At 37.0% G+C, this 15689-nt stretch overlaps 1 protein-coding gene across 1 annotated transcript; it reads left to right on the top strand.

Annotated features, from left to right (window-relative positions):
• Positions 1-3930: 3930 nt before the first annotated feature.
• Positions 3931-4857, top strand: Or4n5 (olfactory receptor family 4 subfamily N member 5). The gene has a single exon (NM_001000089.1). The coding sequence runs from the start codon at positions 3931-3933 to the stop codon at positions 4855-4857; it is 927 nt and encodes a 308-aa protein (NP_001000089.1).
• The last annotated feature ends 10832 nt before the right edge of the window (positions 4858-15689 follow it).

The raw sequence follows: 15689 nt of genomic DNA, 5'->3' as shown, positions 1-15689 counted from the left end.
CCAAGAAAGAAAGGACGGCTTCTCTCAGTAACACTTAAATCTTCTAATTGTAAGTGTGGAGATGAGTCAGAAGATTAACTCTGTGTCAGTGTTGTAATGTCACAATGTATAAATAGGTAAGAGGGCTCTGAGCTTATTTTTCTGAAAGCATTTTACTCGTAGTGGGGTATACATGAGACGGTCAGAAGATGTACAGATAAGTAAATGATAAAGGAGCTCTTCAATTAGTTGAAAGAAAATATTTTTTCCTCTTTCAATTTGTTTACACTGATAATTTATGTGACTATCTACTTCTCCATATGTATTGGTGTGCCTGTATATGTGCCCATGCATTTTTCAAACTTGTTCTATAACATTTCGATGCTATAAATATACACCTTACTAATCACTTAATATGTGTAGTAATACATAATGGTGCCTAAATTTCTTATGAATTCTTTTTAGGAACTTTTCAAGTTGACTTTTCATTTTTCTTTCTTGCTCTATTAACATGGAAAGATTATTGAAAATTTCTACCAAATTTTAATCAAATATCTACCTTCTTTGAAATTACCCATCAAAATTAAATAGCAACACAAAACATATTAACATAACCAGCATTTGATAAAGATTCACAATTTAAGGGTCCTATTTGTTGATCGTAAATATATTTAAGAATTTTACACACTGCTAAATTACTTTCATCCTATTAAAACTCTCATAGACATTGTAAACATCCATTTCAGTTCTGAGCCTAACCAGGACCTGATCAAGTTTTGGCCTCTGTAGGTGTCTCATTTTGAAGAGTTTATTTAAATTGCATTTGTGACTATCTCCCTTCAAACACATACTATTTTAGGAGACTTACATTTTAACACCCTTCAGTAATTCATTGGTTTTTTTATTTCCCATTTGCTTGCATCTGAAACTGTAGTATAATATTGTTTTTAGTCCATACGCAAGGACATGGTTTTGTATGCCACATTATTGTGATTTGTTCTAATAAATATCAGTTTGTATTTTAAAGCATATATTTGAGCAATGGAGCAGGCACGGTTTATAAAATATGACTACTTGTCAAAATGATTTTTTAGAATTATGACATCATAAAATGGTGGCACAATATTTTTAAATATATAGAAAGAAGTTCCATTATTTTATGTGCCATAATGGATCTTGAGGTGCACACTTCTGGATTGGCTACACTCTACTCTGAAAAATAATATTAAGATAAAACAATCATAAATTTTTGTAGCATAAATATATCTCTTACCAATGCAAAATTTATAGACAAAGAAGAATAACATTTTGATAAACTGTCATAATTTGTTGTGAGTAAATCTAATTTCAAGAATTGATAAAACTAATCATTTTTTAGTCCTTAAACGATAAATACATATTAACCCTATCACTTGGCAATGATAACAAGTTAACTCATTACATATTTAAAATTAATGATAAAATATTCCATTTTCTCAAGGATTAAAGAACCACAATAGAATATATCTTCTTCGTGTCCATTTCCTACTCTGTTTTATTAGTTGAGATCATCAAAATGTTTACATGTACTGATGAGAGGTATAATATGCCACAAAAATTGTGGAAAAGAAATCACTTTGGCACCATTCTTAGATGTAGGAACAAGTATATTCTAAATAAATCAAAAGCAAACCCTCCTGGAAGGCGATGACAAGAATTTAGGCACAGAATGTACATGCAGGTTTGGTTAGTCAGAAATATAATTAGGAGGGCACCTGGAAGAGAAGTGAAGGTATGGGGTTTACTTGAGATCCTGACAACATGCTTAAAAGTCAGAACACGCATGGGCAACAGCTGACGGCCACGCAGGGAGAACCAAGGGCTTCAGAGCTCATGGAATGGGGCCCACCCATTAGTACAACCAAGGAGATGCTTCTCAAAGAGGCACAACTCTGAGGACGATGTGTCCTGACAGCCTCATGCTGTGGTGAAGCTCTGAGGTGTTTGCTGCCTAGCATGCCTATTGATCCAAAAGTTGTACGAAAACTCTAAGGGGGCTTCCAGTCCTCCACTGGACAGTATCTCAGGCACTCATATAGTGCCTGGTCTTCTTTAGGCATTGTTGCTGGAGCAGACTAATGATTCAGTCACCACCCTAGTAAAGAACGTAGAAATGTAGATTGTCAGCAATAACCACCATCTTTAGAAAGCTTTTGGAAAAATAAACTGCTAGGCAAAGTAGGTTAAGGCGGTTTTGCTAGTGGTTCTTATATAGAAAATCTTAGTAGCAATTTGAAATTCAGAAAGGGATTTTTTGTTTCGTTTCACTTTGTTGTTGTTTGTTTGTTTGTTATTTTTTTAAGGTTAGAGAACAAGAAGAATGGTGGCACTGGCTGACATGATACTTTTGCTGAAGTTGGGCCAGTGATCAAGAAAATGAATTTCATGAGCTCATTTTTGCCCCAAGCTTCCTGAAACGATTTAGTAAAATTTGCTGATGAGAGCATGTTCATTTTGAGGATTTAAAATAGAAATGACTGATTGCTTCTTATATAAAAGTTTAGATATGTGATCTTTAAAGATTTTTATTTTACTGATGAATGCTAAAATGATTGATCTGCAAGTTGCTGTTTGTTGAAAAACTGGTTGAGAAAATTACCTTGCTTGCTCATCCTTTGTTAGTCTATAACAAGTTGCTTAGTTGTGTATGGGTTCTTGGCAATTATGTGTTTTCTTTACCTGAACTATGTAATATTTTCTTCATGTAAAGGTACTTGGAAGCATGCTGGGTTTTTTTCACAGTAATTCTTTAAAAGGAGGAATAGAATAGAATCACATAATTCTATACTACTTGAAAGATTTTTCTGGTATATAAAACTGTGAACGAAAAAATAAAATTGTTCCAGTCAACTCATTAGAGTTCGCTCCAGTCATCCAGTGTGTGTGTGTGTGTGTGTGTGTAAAATGGTTGGAGTCTGCTTGTTGAATCTTCATTCCCTCCACCAAACATGTGTATATATGTGTAAGTAAAGTGGTTGAAGTTAACGATAACAAGAGTTTGCTCCATCCACCAAAAATGTGTGTACATGTATGTATGTAAACTGGTTGGAGCTTTGCTCCATCAACGCAATGTATGAATGTGTATATGTCTATCTGTATGTACGTGTGCATGTGCATATGTGTGTAATTGTGAAGTTGAAGGAACTCACTTTTTGAAACCTTCTCATTGGAACTTGTCTTGCATCATCCACTCAGAGTGTGCATGTGTGTGTGTGTGTGTGTGTGTGTGTGTTGTGTGTGTGTGTGTGTGTGTGTGTGTGTGTGATTTTCCCCTCTTTCTTTCTCTAGTCACTGGCTACCATGGGCAGCACTCCCCATCAGTTGCTACCTGAACTGAGCCTCCCCCAAACCCCATAAGCTCTACTAGTGCTACTCCCACCTGTTGCTCTTAGCACTGACTTTAATCCTAAAGCCACACTCAGAGGCCTTCCTTAGTTAACCCTGTTGTGTTGAACCTGGACTTTGATGTGAAACAAAACAATGTGATGGAAATCAGCAATTTAAAATCTCCAAAAAGAAATGAGAACCAGGAAAGATGCAAGTCATAGGAAGTGAAGTAGAGAAACAATTTCAAATGCAGTTTCCTCTGTTATTATCCAAAGAAGGCACAAAAAATCAAGCAAATGTTCTAGCCAAAAATTGAGTCACTGCTATCAGAAAAAATAAAATAACAAAAGAATGGTTGATGTAGCTGTGTCCTAAAATTATAGATATGTAGAAGCATGAAGTTAAGTGAGAATTGAAGTAACTATAAAAGAGCAGTATCTTATTGAGTATTAGTACAAATAGAGGTGGTTTTAACTATGGTGCACTGGTTATGGCAAACACTGCTTTAATATGGGTTTGAGCTGTGAAACAGAAGAAAAGGCACATGTAATACAAAACATGTTTTATTCTGTAGATTAGGAACTAATGGAGATCAAGAACAGCTCAGTAGTCACGGAATTCATCCTCCTTGGCCTGACCCAGTCTCAAGAGGCTCAACTCCTGGTCTTCACAATGATTTCAGTTTTCTACCTAATAATTCTTCCTGGAAATTTTCTTATCATTTTCACCATTAGATCAGACCCTGGACTCACAGCCCCACTTTACTTCTTTCTGGGAAACTTGGCGTTCCTGGATGCCTCCTACTCCTTCATTGTGGCTCCCAGGATGCTGGTGGATTTTTTCTGTGAGAAAAAAGTCATTTCTTACAAAGCCTGCATCACTCAGTTATTCTTTCTGCACTTTCTTGGAGCGGGAGAAATGTTTCTTCTTGTCGTGATGGCCGTCGATCGTTATATCGCTATATGTCGTCCTTTATACTACTCTACTCTCATGAACCCTAGAGTCTGTTATGCATTGTTGCTGGCTCTGTGGCTTGGGGGCTTTGCTCATTCCATTGTACAAGTGGCCCTTATCCTCAACTTGCCCTTTTGTGGGCCAAACCAGCTGGATAACTTTTTCTGTGATGTTCCACAGGTTGTGAAGCTAGCCTGCACGGATACCTTCGCCGTGGAGCTCCTGATGGTTTCTAACAGTGGTCTACTTACCCTCTTATGCTTCTTGGGACTGCTGGCCTCCTATGCTGTCATTCTCTACCACGTAAAAGGACATTCCTCCGAAGGGAAGAGCAAAGCCATCTCTACGTGCACCACCCACATTATAATCGTGTTTCTCATGTTTGGGCCTGCCATTTTTATCTATACACGCCCTTTCCAGGCTCTCCAAGCTGACAAAGTTGTTTCTCTCTTCCACACGGTCATCTTTCCTTTGATGAATCCTGTGATCTATACACTTCGCAACCAGGAAGTGAAAACTTCTATGAGGAAATTGTTAAGTCAGCATGCGGTTTGCTGAGTCGATCAAAGAAAGAGAAAACAAAGAGAGAAAATATAGTTCAAGATAATTAAACTATGCAGTTATTCGTGCACTGAATGGGTTCCTCAGCAAATACTGCATTGTGTACTTGCAGTTTTTGATTTTATTCCAAGCACATCGATGAGACGGGAACAATTCTACGTCTCACAGGGATATATTCAAGTGAATGAAGCCAAGCCAAACTTTCGAACTAGAAAAAATTCACTAGAATCAGTGCTCTGCTATTTTTAGACCTTAGCTTTCATTGTTTCTTGAATGGAATTTGAGGGAAATAAATAGTATTTAGGGGACACAAATAACAATTATGAAACAAGCATCATTGGAAACACAGGAACTCAAAGACTTGAAGGTTTGGGCACAGTTGAAGAGCATAAATTCAACAGAATAGTTACAATGTAGTTAAGGCATACAGAAACTGCACAATGTAACCTAGATAAAATTTTTAGAGTATTTTTAGATAGCTTTCGTTATTGAAATCTTAAAATGATACAGTTGAAATATATAAAGATTATCCAGTCTTTTCAATTTGATTAGGAACAAATACTAAAAATTCTGTATAAAATAATATGGACGGTTAATAAAATGAAATTAAGTAGAATATAAACTGATATGTGTTTTTTCCCTTGAGCACAATGAAGACTTAGTTTTCACATGTTTAAATATGAGAACTGAGAATAACCTGCAATTATACTTTCTTATAAAACGTAAGACATTTTACATGTGGAGAAAAAGCAGATGAACCACACTGCGATTTCTAATTGCACTTGCCCTCTAGCCTCAAGAGTTCACTGTTAGAGTTCGAGCTTGAGTTTTTGGAGCATAACCTTGGATTAATTAACTAAAAGGATTCATATTTCCTTTGATGAATCCTGTCATCTATACACTTCATAAACAGGAAGTAAAAGTGAGGAAGTTGTTACGTCAGTATATGGTTGCTGACTGGACAAAATAAAGAGAAAACAAAAAATTTGGACTCATCTACCTCAAGATTCAGCAGTACCACTCTTGGGCATATACCCAAAAGACACCCCCTTCTACCACAAGGACACGTGATTCACCAGGCTCCCAGCAGCTTTTTCATAATAGCCAGAAACTAGAAACAAGGAAGATCTCCCTAAACTGAAGGATCGATTTTTAAAAATCTGATACATTTACACAATTGAGAATCACTCTGGTATTAAAAAAAATGACATCCACGTGTCAGTGAATGCATACCATATGGGTTCTTTTGTGACTAAGTCACCTCACTCAGGATGATATTTTCTAGTTCAATCCATTTGCTTAAGAATTTCAGGAAGTCATTGTTTTTGATAGCTGAGTAATATTCCATTGTGTAGATATACCACATTTTCTGTATCCATTCCTCTGTTGAAGGACATCTGGGTTCTTTCCAGCTTCTGGCTATAATAAATAAGGCTGCTATGAACAGAGTGGAGCACGTGTCTTTGTTATATGTTGGGGCATCTTTTGGGTATATGCCCAAGAGAGGTATAGCTGGGTCTTCAGGTAGTTCAATGTCCAATTTTCTGAGGAACCTCCAGACTGATTTCCAGAATGGTTGTACCAGTTTGCAATCCCACCAGCAATGGAGGAGTGTTCCTCTTTCTCCACATCCTCACCAACATCTACTGACACCTGAGTTTTTTTATCTTAGCCATCCTGACTGGTGTGAGATGGACTCTCAGGGTTGTTTTGATTTGAATTTCCCTTCTGAGTAAACATGTTGAACATTTCTTTAGGTGTTTTTCAGCCATTCAATATTCCTCAGCTGAGAATTCTTTGTTTAGCTATGTACCCCACCTTTAATAGTATTATTTGATTCTCTGGAGTCTAAATTCTTGAGTTCTTCATATATATTAGATATTAGCCCTCTGTAGGATGTAGAATTGGTAAAGATCTTTTTCTGATCTGTCAGTTGCCATTTTGTCCTATTGACAGTGTCCTTTGCCTTACAGAAGCTTTGCAATTTTATGGAGTTCCATTTGTTGATTCTTGATCTTAAAGCATAAGCCATTGGTGTTCTGTTCAGGAAACTTTCCCCTGTGCCTATCCAAATACATAAGAAACAATTCACAGACCATATGAAGCTGAAGAAGAAGGACAACCAAAATGGGGATGCTCCAGTCCTTCTTAGAAGGGAGAACAAAATACTCATGAGAGGAAATGCAGGGAAAAAAGAGTGGACCAGGGACTGAAGAAAAGATCATCCAGAGACTGTCCATCCCATATACAGTCACCAAACCCATTCACTATTGCTGATGCCAAGAAATGCTTGCTGACAGGAGCCTGATAGGGATGTCTCCTAAGAGGCTCTGCCAGAGCCCTACTGATACAGATGAGGATGCTTGCAGATAAACATCAGACTGAACACTGGCACCCCAGTGGAGGAGTTAGAGAAAGGACTGAAGGAGCTGAATGGGTTTGCAACCCCATAGGAAGAACAACAGTATCAACCAAACAGACCCTTCAGAGTTCCCAGGGACTAAACCATCAACCAAAGAGCATACTTGGAGAGACACATGACTCCAGTCTCATATGTAGCAGAGGATGGCATTGTCTGGCTTCAATAGAAGAATTCGTTGGTCCTGTGAAGGCTCATTTCCCCAGTCTGGGATAATACCAGGGCACTGAGTTGGGAGTGGGTAGGTAGAAGTGGGAGTATCTTCATAGAAGCAGGATGAGGGTTGGGAGTGGGGGGAAATGGAATAACATTTTAAATAAAATATCCAAAAAAAGAGCAAAAATGGCATCATGAAACTTGTAGGTAAATGGATAGAACTAGAAAAAAAAATCATTTTGAGCAAGATTACCCCATCCAGAAAAGCAAACATGATATGCACCCATGTGTAAGTAGATATTGGCTGTTAAATAAAGGACAATCACTCTATAGTCCACAGGCACAGAGAAATTAGATAAAAAGGAGAGATCTAGGAGGACATGGGTCTTCCTGATTAGGGAAAATAAAATAGATTTTGTGAGATGGGCTCAGGTGGGAATGGGAACAGGGGCCTCAGGTGAGAGAATGGAGTATGGGTGGATAGAGTATTGGGAAAGACAACTGGAATAGGTGAGCATTTGGGGGAGGGTGGTGTTGGAGACATATTGAACTGGAAACTTCCTGAGACCTATGAGGATGGCTTCTACTAGTGGATGATATGGAACCCAAACTGTCCATCTTCTAAAACCAAGCTAGGTTCCCAGTGGTGAGACAGGGACATCAATTCAGCCACAGAAACTACAACCCTCAACCCACAACCCACAACCCACAACCCACAACCCACAACCCACAACCCACAACCCACAACCTACAACCTGTCCTGGCTGTGAGATGCTCCAGGACAATGGTGGCTCAGAGACCGTGGGCATGGCTAAGCAATGATTAGTCTAGCTTGAGGCCCAAGCTGCAAATGGGAGCCCATGTTCAACACTGCACAGATGTCCCAGATCTGGAAGCTGGGTGACATAGAGGCCTAGGATAGATCCAAACATGACTAACAATACCAACAAAAAAGGTACTTAGCCCAATAACCATCAGGGAATCTTCCTCCAGAAGCTTATGGGAGCAGATACAGAGACCCACAGCCAAACATTAGGAGAAGCTCGGCAAAACCCTCTATGGATTATAAGAACCACAAGGTTTGAGCACACCAGGAGAACAGGGTCCTCAGAATCAAGTAAGCAGGGCACAGATGATCTCAAAGAGACTGAGCACCAACCATGGAGCATCCATGGGTCTGCACTAGAACCTCTACATACGTGCTGTGGTTGTTTAGCTTGGGAGGTTTGTCGGACTTCTAATGGAAGAATTGGAGAGGTCTCTGACACTTTGCCTACTTATGGGATCCTTTTACTCCTACTGCATTGCCTTGTCCAGCCTTGATACGAGGTTTTGTGCCTAGTCTTATTGCGTCCTGTTATGCCATGTTTGGTTGATATCGCTGGGAGGCCTGCTATTTTATGAATGGAAATCGAGGATTAGTGGATGTGGGGGAGATATGGGGAATATGGGGGAAGGAGGGGAAAGAAGGGAGGCTGTGGCCATGATGTATTGTTTTACAGAAGACTAAAGTAAAAGGGATAAAAAGAAAAGAAGGAATTCAATCGTTTAAAATTGAAAAGAGGGGATGTTGGGAACATGAAGGGCCTTGTGACCCAAAGCTCCAGGGACACCAGGAAGGTTAAGCATGCAGGGTTGTAGTCTCAAAGGAAAGGGTGTATAACCTGTTTTTCCACCAAAATTGGGGAAATGCAGATGTTTAATAGCCCGGTGACCTGTGTTATCTGTTGGGCCAGGCCATATCAATCCCTCATAGCCTGGATCAGAAGTGGCTAGTAATCTAAATGACCATTATATTACCTGTATAGCAAGGGACTCGCAAAACTAGGACCAGAAATACCCAACAGTTTAAATGATCCCTAAATTATCTGGATAGGCAGAGGCTCTCCTAACCAAAACCAGATGTGGGTAATGCCCAATTGTATACTGAAACCAATTGTATACCAATTATATAACTGAAACCAATCCAGATTCTTTCTTGGGCCTTTGAGTGAACACAAGTAGCCTACCTTCAGAACCCATCTCCAGAAAGAAATAATGTACCTTAAGATGGGTTTCAAAGTAATTAAGCTCCCTGTGCACCAGGGATTTTATTAGACCAAGAAACTTTTTTTTTCTAAATTACACTTAGTTTAAATATCCTGGCAATAAAACTCCTGGCATCAAACTCCTGAAGCTTTAATCAGACCAACTACATCAGGCTGAATTGAGTTTTCATTTGCGCCTCTTTGTGGATTGTTTCCTGCCAGCTATGACACCTGAAGGAACCATCGCACTAATGGTGTTCAGTACAGAAAGACTTCTGTGCCAATGAGTTCATAACTATTCCTGACCTTGTCCTCTATCAGGTTCAGTGTACCTGGCTTTACTTAAGATCTTTGATGTATTTTGATTTAAGTTTTGTGCAGGATGATAAATATTGGTCTATTTACATTTTTTACATATGCAGACATCTAGTTAGGCCAGCACCATGTGTTGAAAATGCTGTCTTTTTTTTTCTAGTGTATATTTCTGGATTCTTTATCGAAAATTGCATGTTCATAGGTATATGAATTTATGTCTGTGGTTTTAATCCATTGATCATCGTGACTATTTTAATGTTAACACCATGCTGTTTTTATTACTGTAGCTTTGTAATAAAACTTGAAATTAGGAATAGTGAGACACCCGGTATATTAGCTATTCAGCATTTTTTGTTTATACAAATGGAGTTGAAAATTGTCCTTTCAAGATCTGTGAAGAACTATGTTGGAATTGCATTGAGTCCATAGACTGTTTTTGGCAGACTGCCCACCTTTACTATGTTAATTCTATTGATTGATGAGCACTGGAGATCTTCCCATCTTCTGATACCTTCTTCAATTTCCTTCTTCAAGGACTTGACGTTCTTACCACATAAATCTTTCACTTGCTTGTTTAGAAACACTGGAAGACATTTTACATTATGTGGCACGATTATCAAATGTGTTATTTCCCTGATTTCTTTTTCAGCTCATTTATCAATTGTGTATAAGAAGGCTACTGGGTTTATAAGTTAATGTTTTATCCACCTACTTGGTTGAAAGTATTTATCAGCTGTCAAAACTCCCCAGTGGAATTCTTAGGGTCAATTATGTTTACTATTATATCATCTGCAAATAAATAAGTTTTGACTTCTTACTTTTCAACTAGTATTCCCTCCATTTCTCGATTGTTCTAGCTAAGACTTTGAGTATTATATTTGAGTGAACAGCCTTGCCTTGTTTCTGATTTTAGTAGAATTTCTCTAACCTTCTCTCCATTTAAACTGATGTTGTCTAAGGGTTTGCTGTTAACTGAGATCCCTAATCTGTCAGGACTTTTATTGTGAAGGTGTATTGGATTTTGTTTAAAAAACCTTATCTGAGGGGCTGGGGATTTAGCTCAGCGGTAGAGCGCTTACCTAGGAAGCGCAAGGCCCTGGGTTCGGTCCCCAGCTCCGAAAAAAAGAACAACAACAACAAAAAAAAAACCTTATCTGAATTTAATAATTGATTATCTAGGCCTGCATGTATATAAAATCTAATCAAGTCATTATCCATGTTATTGAGTCTTTAATTTTAGCCTATATTTTGAGCTTTTATGTTTTCCACATATATATTTAATATCTCTCTTCCTCTTTTTATTGCTTTGTGCCAGAGTTATTTATTTCTGACTTGACAACATTCCAAACATGCTATTCTTCAGTCTTCATTAGACTTTTTCAAGAGAACTAATTTTATATGAAGTGAAAAAAATTCATAGATGTATATAAAGCTTGATAAGAGCCACATCTTCATTTCTTCTCCAACAGTACCCTGTGAGTCCTATAACATATTTATATCCAAATTTCATGTGGGATATTATGAAGACAGCATCTTGCAATACTCTCTTCAAATCTGCTCTTATATTTCTTATGCCCCTTCTTCCAAAATAATCCCTAAATTGAGGTGGGTGGATATGGATATCCCATTTTGAAGTGAGCACTCACAGTCAGGATAGCATGGATCTAGAGGTATAAACATGAATATTTAAAAGACTGTTGGAAAAATAGCCATTTAGAGGATTGTAAGCAAAACAGTGAATTCCCTCCTATACATAAGGTCTCAAATTTGGGCAGAAAATGCTTTTTATTCCCCATAACAATGATGCCACTAGTGAACCAATAGCCAAATATTACCTAACAGGACAGTTATCATATCATACATGGTCCATGTCATTGTCCCAAATTTCTTGCTTTTATATTATTTCTGCCTCCTTTCCACAGTCATGGTGGGACTCAGGTGTTAAAGAGCATTGATGTATATTTGTGCATTAGTCTGCATGCCCTCTTATATCATGAAACATAGCAAGTTCAAGATTGATTTATCTATGTCCTATAAGCAAAGTGGTATTTTCAGCAATTGGATCTTACTACTTATGATCTATCAACTGCAATGGTAATAATTTATATGGTCTTGAGAGCCCCTGAGACTCTATGGCTAACAGTTTATAGGGAAGTAATTTGAGCTGCTATTTTAAAATATGAATTCTGAAGAAAAAAAGAGATTTGAATTATTCATACATGGAGGATATCTCTATACTCACTCTATGGTGAATAACTCATGAACTAGGGAATTTCCACAAGGCTTTTAGATACATCTTTAGGTTTGTTTACAATCCTAGCTGCTTGTACCTCTCAAACCCTTTTGACATCCATGCTTAAAACTCTCAGAATCCTCACCCTCTTCTTTCCTATAACATTCCAATGACCACTCCAATTATATTTTCAATTTGATTAAGTAATAGGTAGCTTCTGTATAGAGTTTTTTATACATTGCTCATTTTGGTTGCTCTTTCTCTTCTGCCTTCTCATTTACACCCCTCATCTTCTTTTTAAAACACTTCTGTCTTAGGGTTTTACTCCTGTGAACAGACACCATGACCAAAGCAACTAAGGACAACATTTAATTACAGGTACAGAGGTTCAATTCATTATCATCAAGGCAAGAACATGGCAGTACCCCAGATGGCATAGTGCAGGAGGAGCTGAGAGTCCTACATCTTCAACTGAAGGCTGCTAGCACAATACTGGCTTCCAGGCAGCTAGGAAGACGGTTTTAAGGCCCACACCCGCAGGGACACACCTACTCCAACAGGGACACACCTTCTAATAGTGCTACTCCATGGCCTGAGCATATACAAACCATCACACACTTATTAATTACTCTGTACTTTTATTATACATATTCTGCTTTCCTCACTTCCTGTATGTATGACTTGAAAGGATATTCTCTTTCAAGTGTATTGATTTCCACAGATACTCCAAATTAAACGCACAAAACACAATATTCAAAACTGGAGTACACATATAAGAGAGAACATGAATGTTTTTTTTCTGTGCCTGAATTATCTCACTCAGTGCAATTTTCCCATTTTGTCCATTTTTTTCTGAACATTTCATGATCATATCTTTCTTTGTATATGGGTAATAGTCCATTGTGTACATGAGTCACATGTCTCTTATCCATTTGTTATTCAATGTACAACTGAATTCATTTTATTTCCTAGTTATTATGAATAAATCAGAAATAGCATGAACTGCAATCGTCTCTATAGCAGATTTTATCCACAAACATGATATACTTCTGCCACATGATGGTTCTTTTTCTACTTTTTGGAGAAACATCCAAAGTTATTTTCAAAGGGGCTATACTCCCAACAACAGTGAATAAGAATTCCCCATGCCTAATCACATCCATGTAAATATTTATTATCATTCATATTTCTTAGGATGGATATTCTGACTGGGATGAGACAAACTCTTAACATAGTTTTATTCTGCATTTCTGCAGTGTTTAAGGATGATTAACATTGTGTTTACTAGATATTTATATTTTTGAAAACTTTGTATTTGGTTCCATAGTTGAATTTTAGTTGTATTATTTGTGTTTTTCCATGTTTAGTTTTCAGTTCTTTGTATATTCTAGATGCTACTGTTGAATGTATAAATATATATGGCAAAGAATATTTCCTTTCCTATGGGCTACCTATTCATTATATCAAAAGTTTCTATATTAGAAGATTTTTCATTTAATGAGATAATATTTTTGAATGCCCATCTTATTACATGTGCTACTTCAGAAAGTCCTTACTTATGCTTGTAAGTTGCAGCATATTACCTATTTTTTCCTCTAGAACTTTATCTGCACCAGGTTTTATATTGATATCCTTGATCCACCTGTAGCTAAATTTTGTGCATAGCAAAACATTCTCATGCTCCTAAGCTCCCAAGACAGTGTAAATTAAATTAAAATTTATACATTTTTAATAAATTAAAAATTATTCCATTTTCATGTTCACATTTGGGGGTTTTCCAACACCATTTGTTAAACAGAGGTTGTGTTGTCTCCAACGTATATTTTTGGGGTGATATACCTAAAGTAAAGTACTTGTGTGGCTTTCTATTTTCATTCTTCTTTCCACTGACCAAGTATCTGCTTTTGCTGTGTTGTTGTTGTTTGGTTGGTTGGTTGGTTGGTTTTTTAGATAGCATAATGCTAATTTTATTACTGTGTTTTTGTAGTACAGTTTAGAAGCATGGATGGCATAGTATTCGTTTTGTTCAGAAATGCTTTGGTTAGCCTTGGTCTTATGTGTCTCCATACAAATTTTTGGAAAATTTTCTATATCTGTGAAAATGACCCTGTAGTTTTAACTAGAATTGTATTGAATCTGCTTTTAGTAGAATGGCTATCTGCAAAATATTGCTTTTTCTGATCCTTGAGTATAGAGGATATTTTTGTAACTCTTCCTTCAATTTTGTTCTGACCTTTAAAGATTCTCCTGAGAAGTAGGTTCTCATTTTGATAGATTGTCCATTATAGTATTCTTTCTTGTAGTTTAAATGCTACTTTGCTTTAATGTCTGTGTTTTTTTTTATATTTTTACAATAATGTTACATGAAGAGATTCTCTTCTGGTCATTTCTTTTTCAAAATCTACATATTTCCTAGATTGGAGAAATGTTCTGCTGTGTTTTACTAAATAGTTTTTTTTTAATGCCTTTGGCTTCCACTTTAATTCCCCTTCTTTTACAATAACTTCATAAATTTTGTCATCATTTTTCCAGGTTTTTTATATTAGTTATCATTATGTTGTTGTGATGAAATACCATGACCATAAATATTGTAATAAAGAAAAGGCTAATTTTGGCAAATACTTTCACAAGGCCAACTCCATTATGACAGAAACAGAACACCAACAGACAGACATAATAGCATGAAAAGGAGGATGACTGATAACAATTTTATTTACAAACAGGAAACAAAGAAACGTAGCAGTAAGCAGGGCAAGGCTAGAAAATTTCAAAGCATGCCCTCCCCTGTCAAATATCTGTCAGAAGCCATAATAGGACAAGCTAATAACTAGCAGGTGAGGTTCCTGAGACAGTCGGCTTTGGATTATAATATAATCTGTGACAGATTCACTCTTTTTAGGCAGGGCTGTAGAAGAATTCATTTTCAGAATGATTCTTGCTATTAATATGCTTTTCCTGTCACTAAACATATGTTATAATCACTACGTATTAGCCTACCCCTTTTGAGCAGATTTCTGCAGACCTACAAAGATGTACTATTTTGTAGTAATGCTATATAGACAAATAGATGACTTCTTAATTCTTAATGGTGATCCTGTAAGAATTCCTAAGTTTATATCAATTACTATTAAGCTCCTTTATAGTGGGACTGCTATAGTCAAAACTGTAATGAGAACTCTGGCAGTCTCCCATGTATCACCAGTAAATTGTTCTTAGATAGTAACCAGACTTTCTCCTACTGATAGCACATTCCAAGAAATTATAAAAACAATTAACCAAAGGTCATAAAAGGGAACTAAGGATTTTTATAGATGCTAGGACAGAAGATAAAACATTGACTAGGTTTATCTATACAAAACTTCACTTTATAACTTAATTATGGTTTTTAACTTACAATGAACCTGTGGAGCTGTGACAGGTGATGGATGTTTAATCAGATAATTACTCCTAATGGATATGCATGTAAACATAGTCTGTTGTAAACTTCTATTTCTATTTATGATTTGATTTTGTTTGTGAACTTTTGATGAACTTTTTAGCATGTCATCATGCATTCTGAAAGATGTTTAAGTGTTAAGAACAAAGAGAAGAGGGGTTGGGGATTTAGCTCAGTGGTAGAGCGCTTGCCTAGGAAGCGCAAGGCCCTGGGTTCGGTCCCCAGCTCCGAAAAAAAGAACCA

This window comes from Rattus norvegicus, chromosome 15 (genome assembly GCF_036323735.1).
Source record: "Rattus norvegicus strain BN/NHsdMcwi chromosome 15, GRCr8, whole genome shotgun sequence".
Classification (NCBI taxonomy): Eukaryota; Metazoa; Chordata; class Mammalia; order Rodentia; family Muridae; genus Rattus; species Rattus norvegicus.
This window is presented reverse-complemented; position numbering and strand designations above follow the sequence as displayed.

Coding starts and splice junctions, on each gene's coding strand:
- Or4n5 (NM_001000089.1), top strand. CDS start 3,931: ATGGAGATCAAGAACAGCTCAGTAGTCACGGAATTCATCCTCCTTGGC.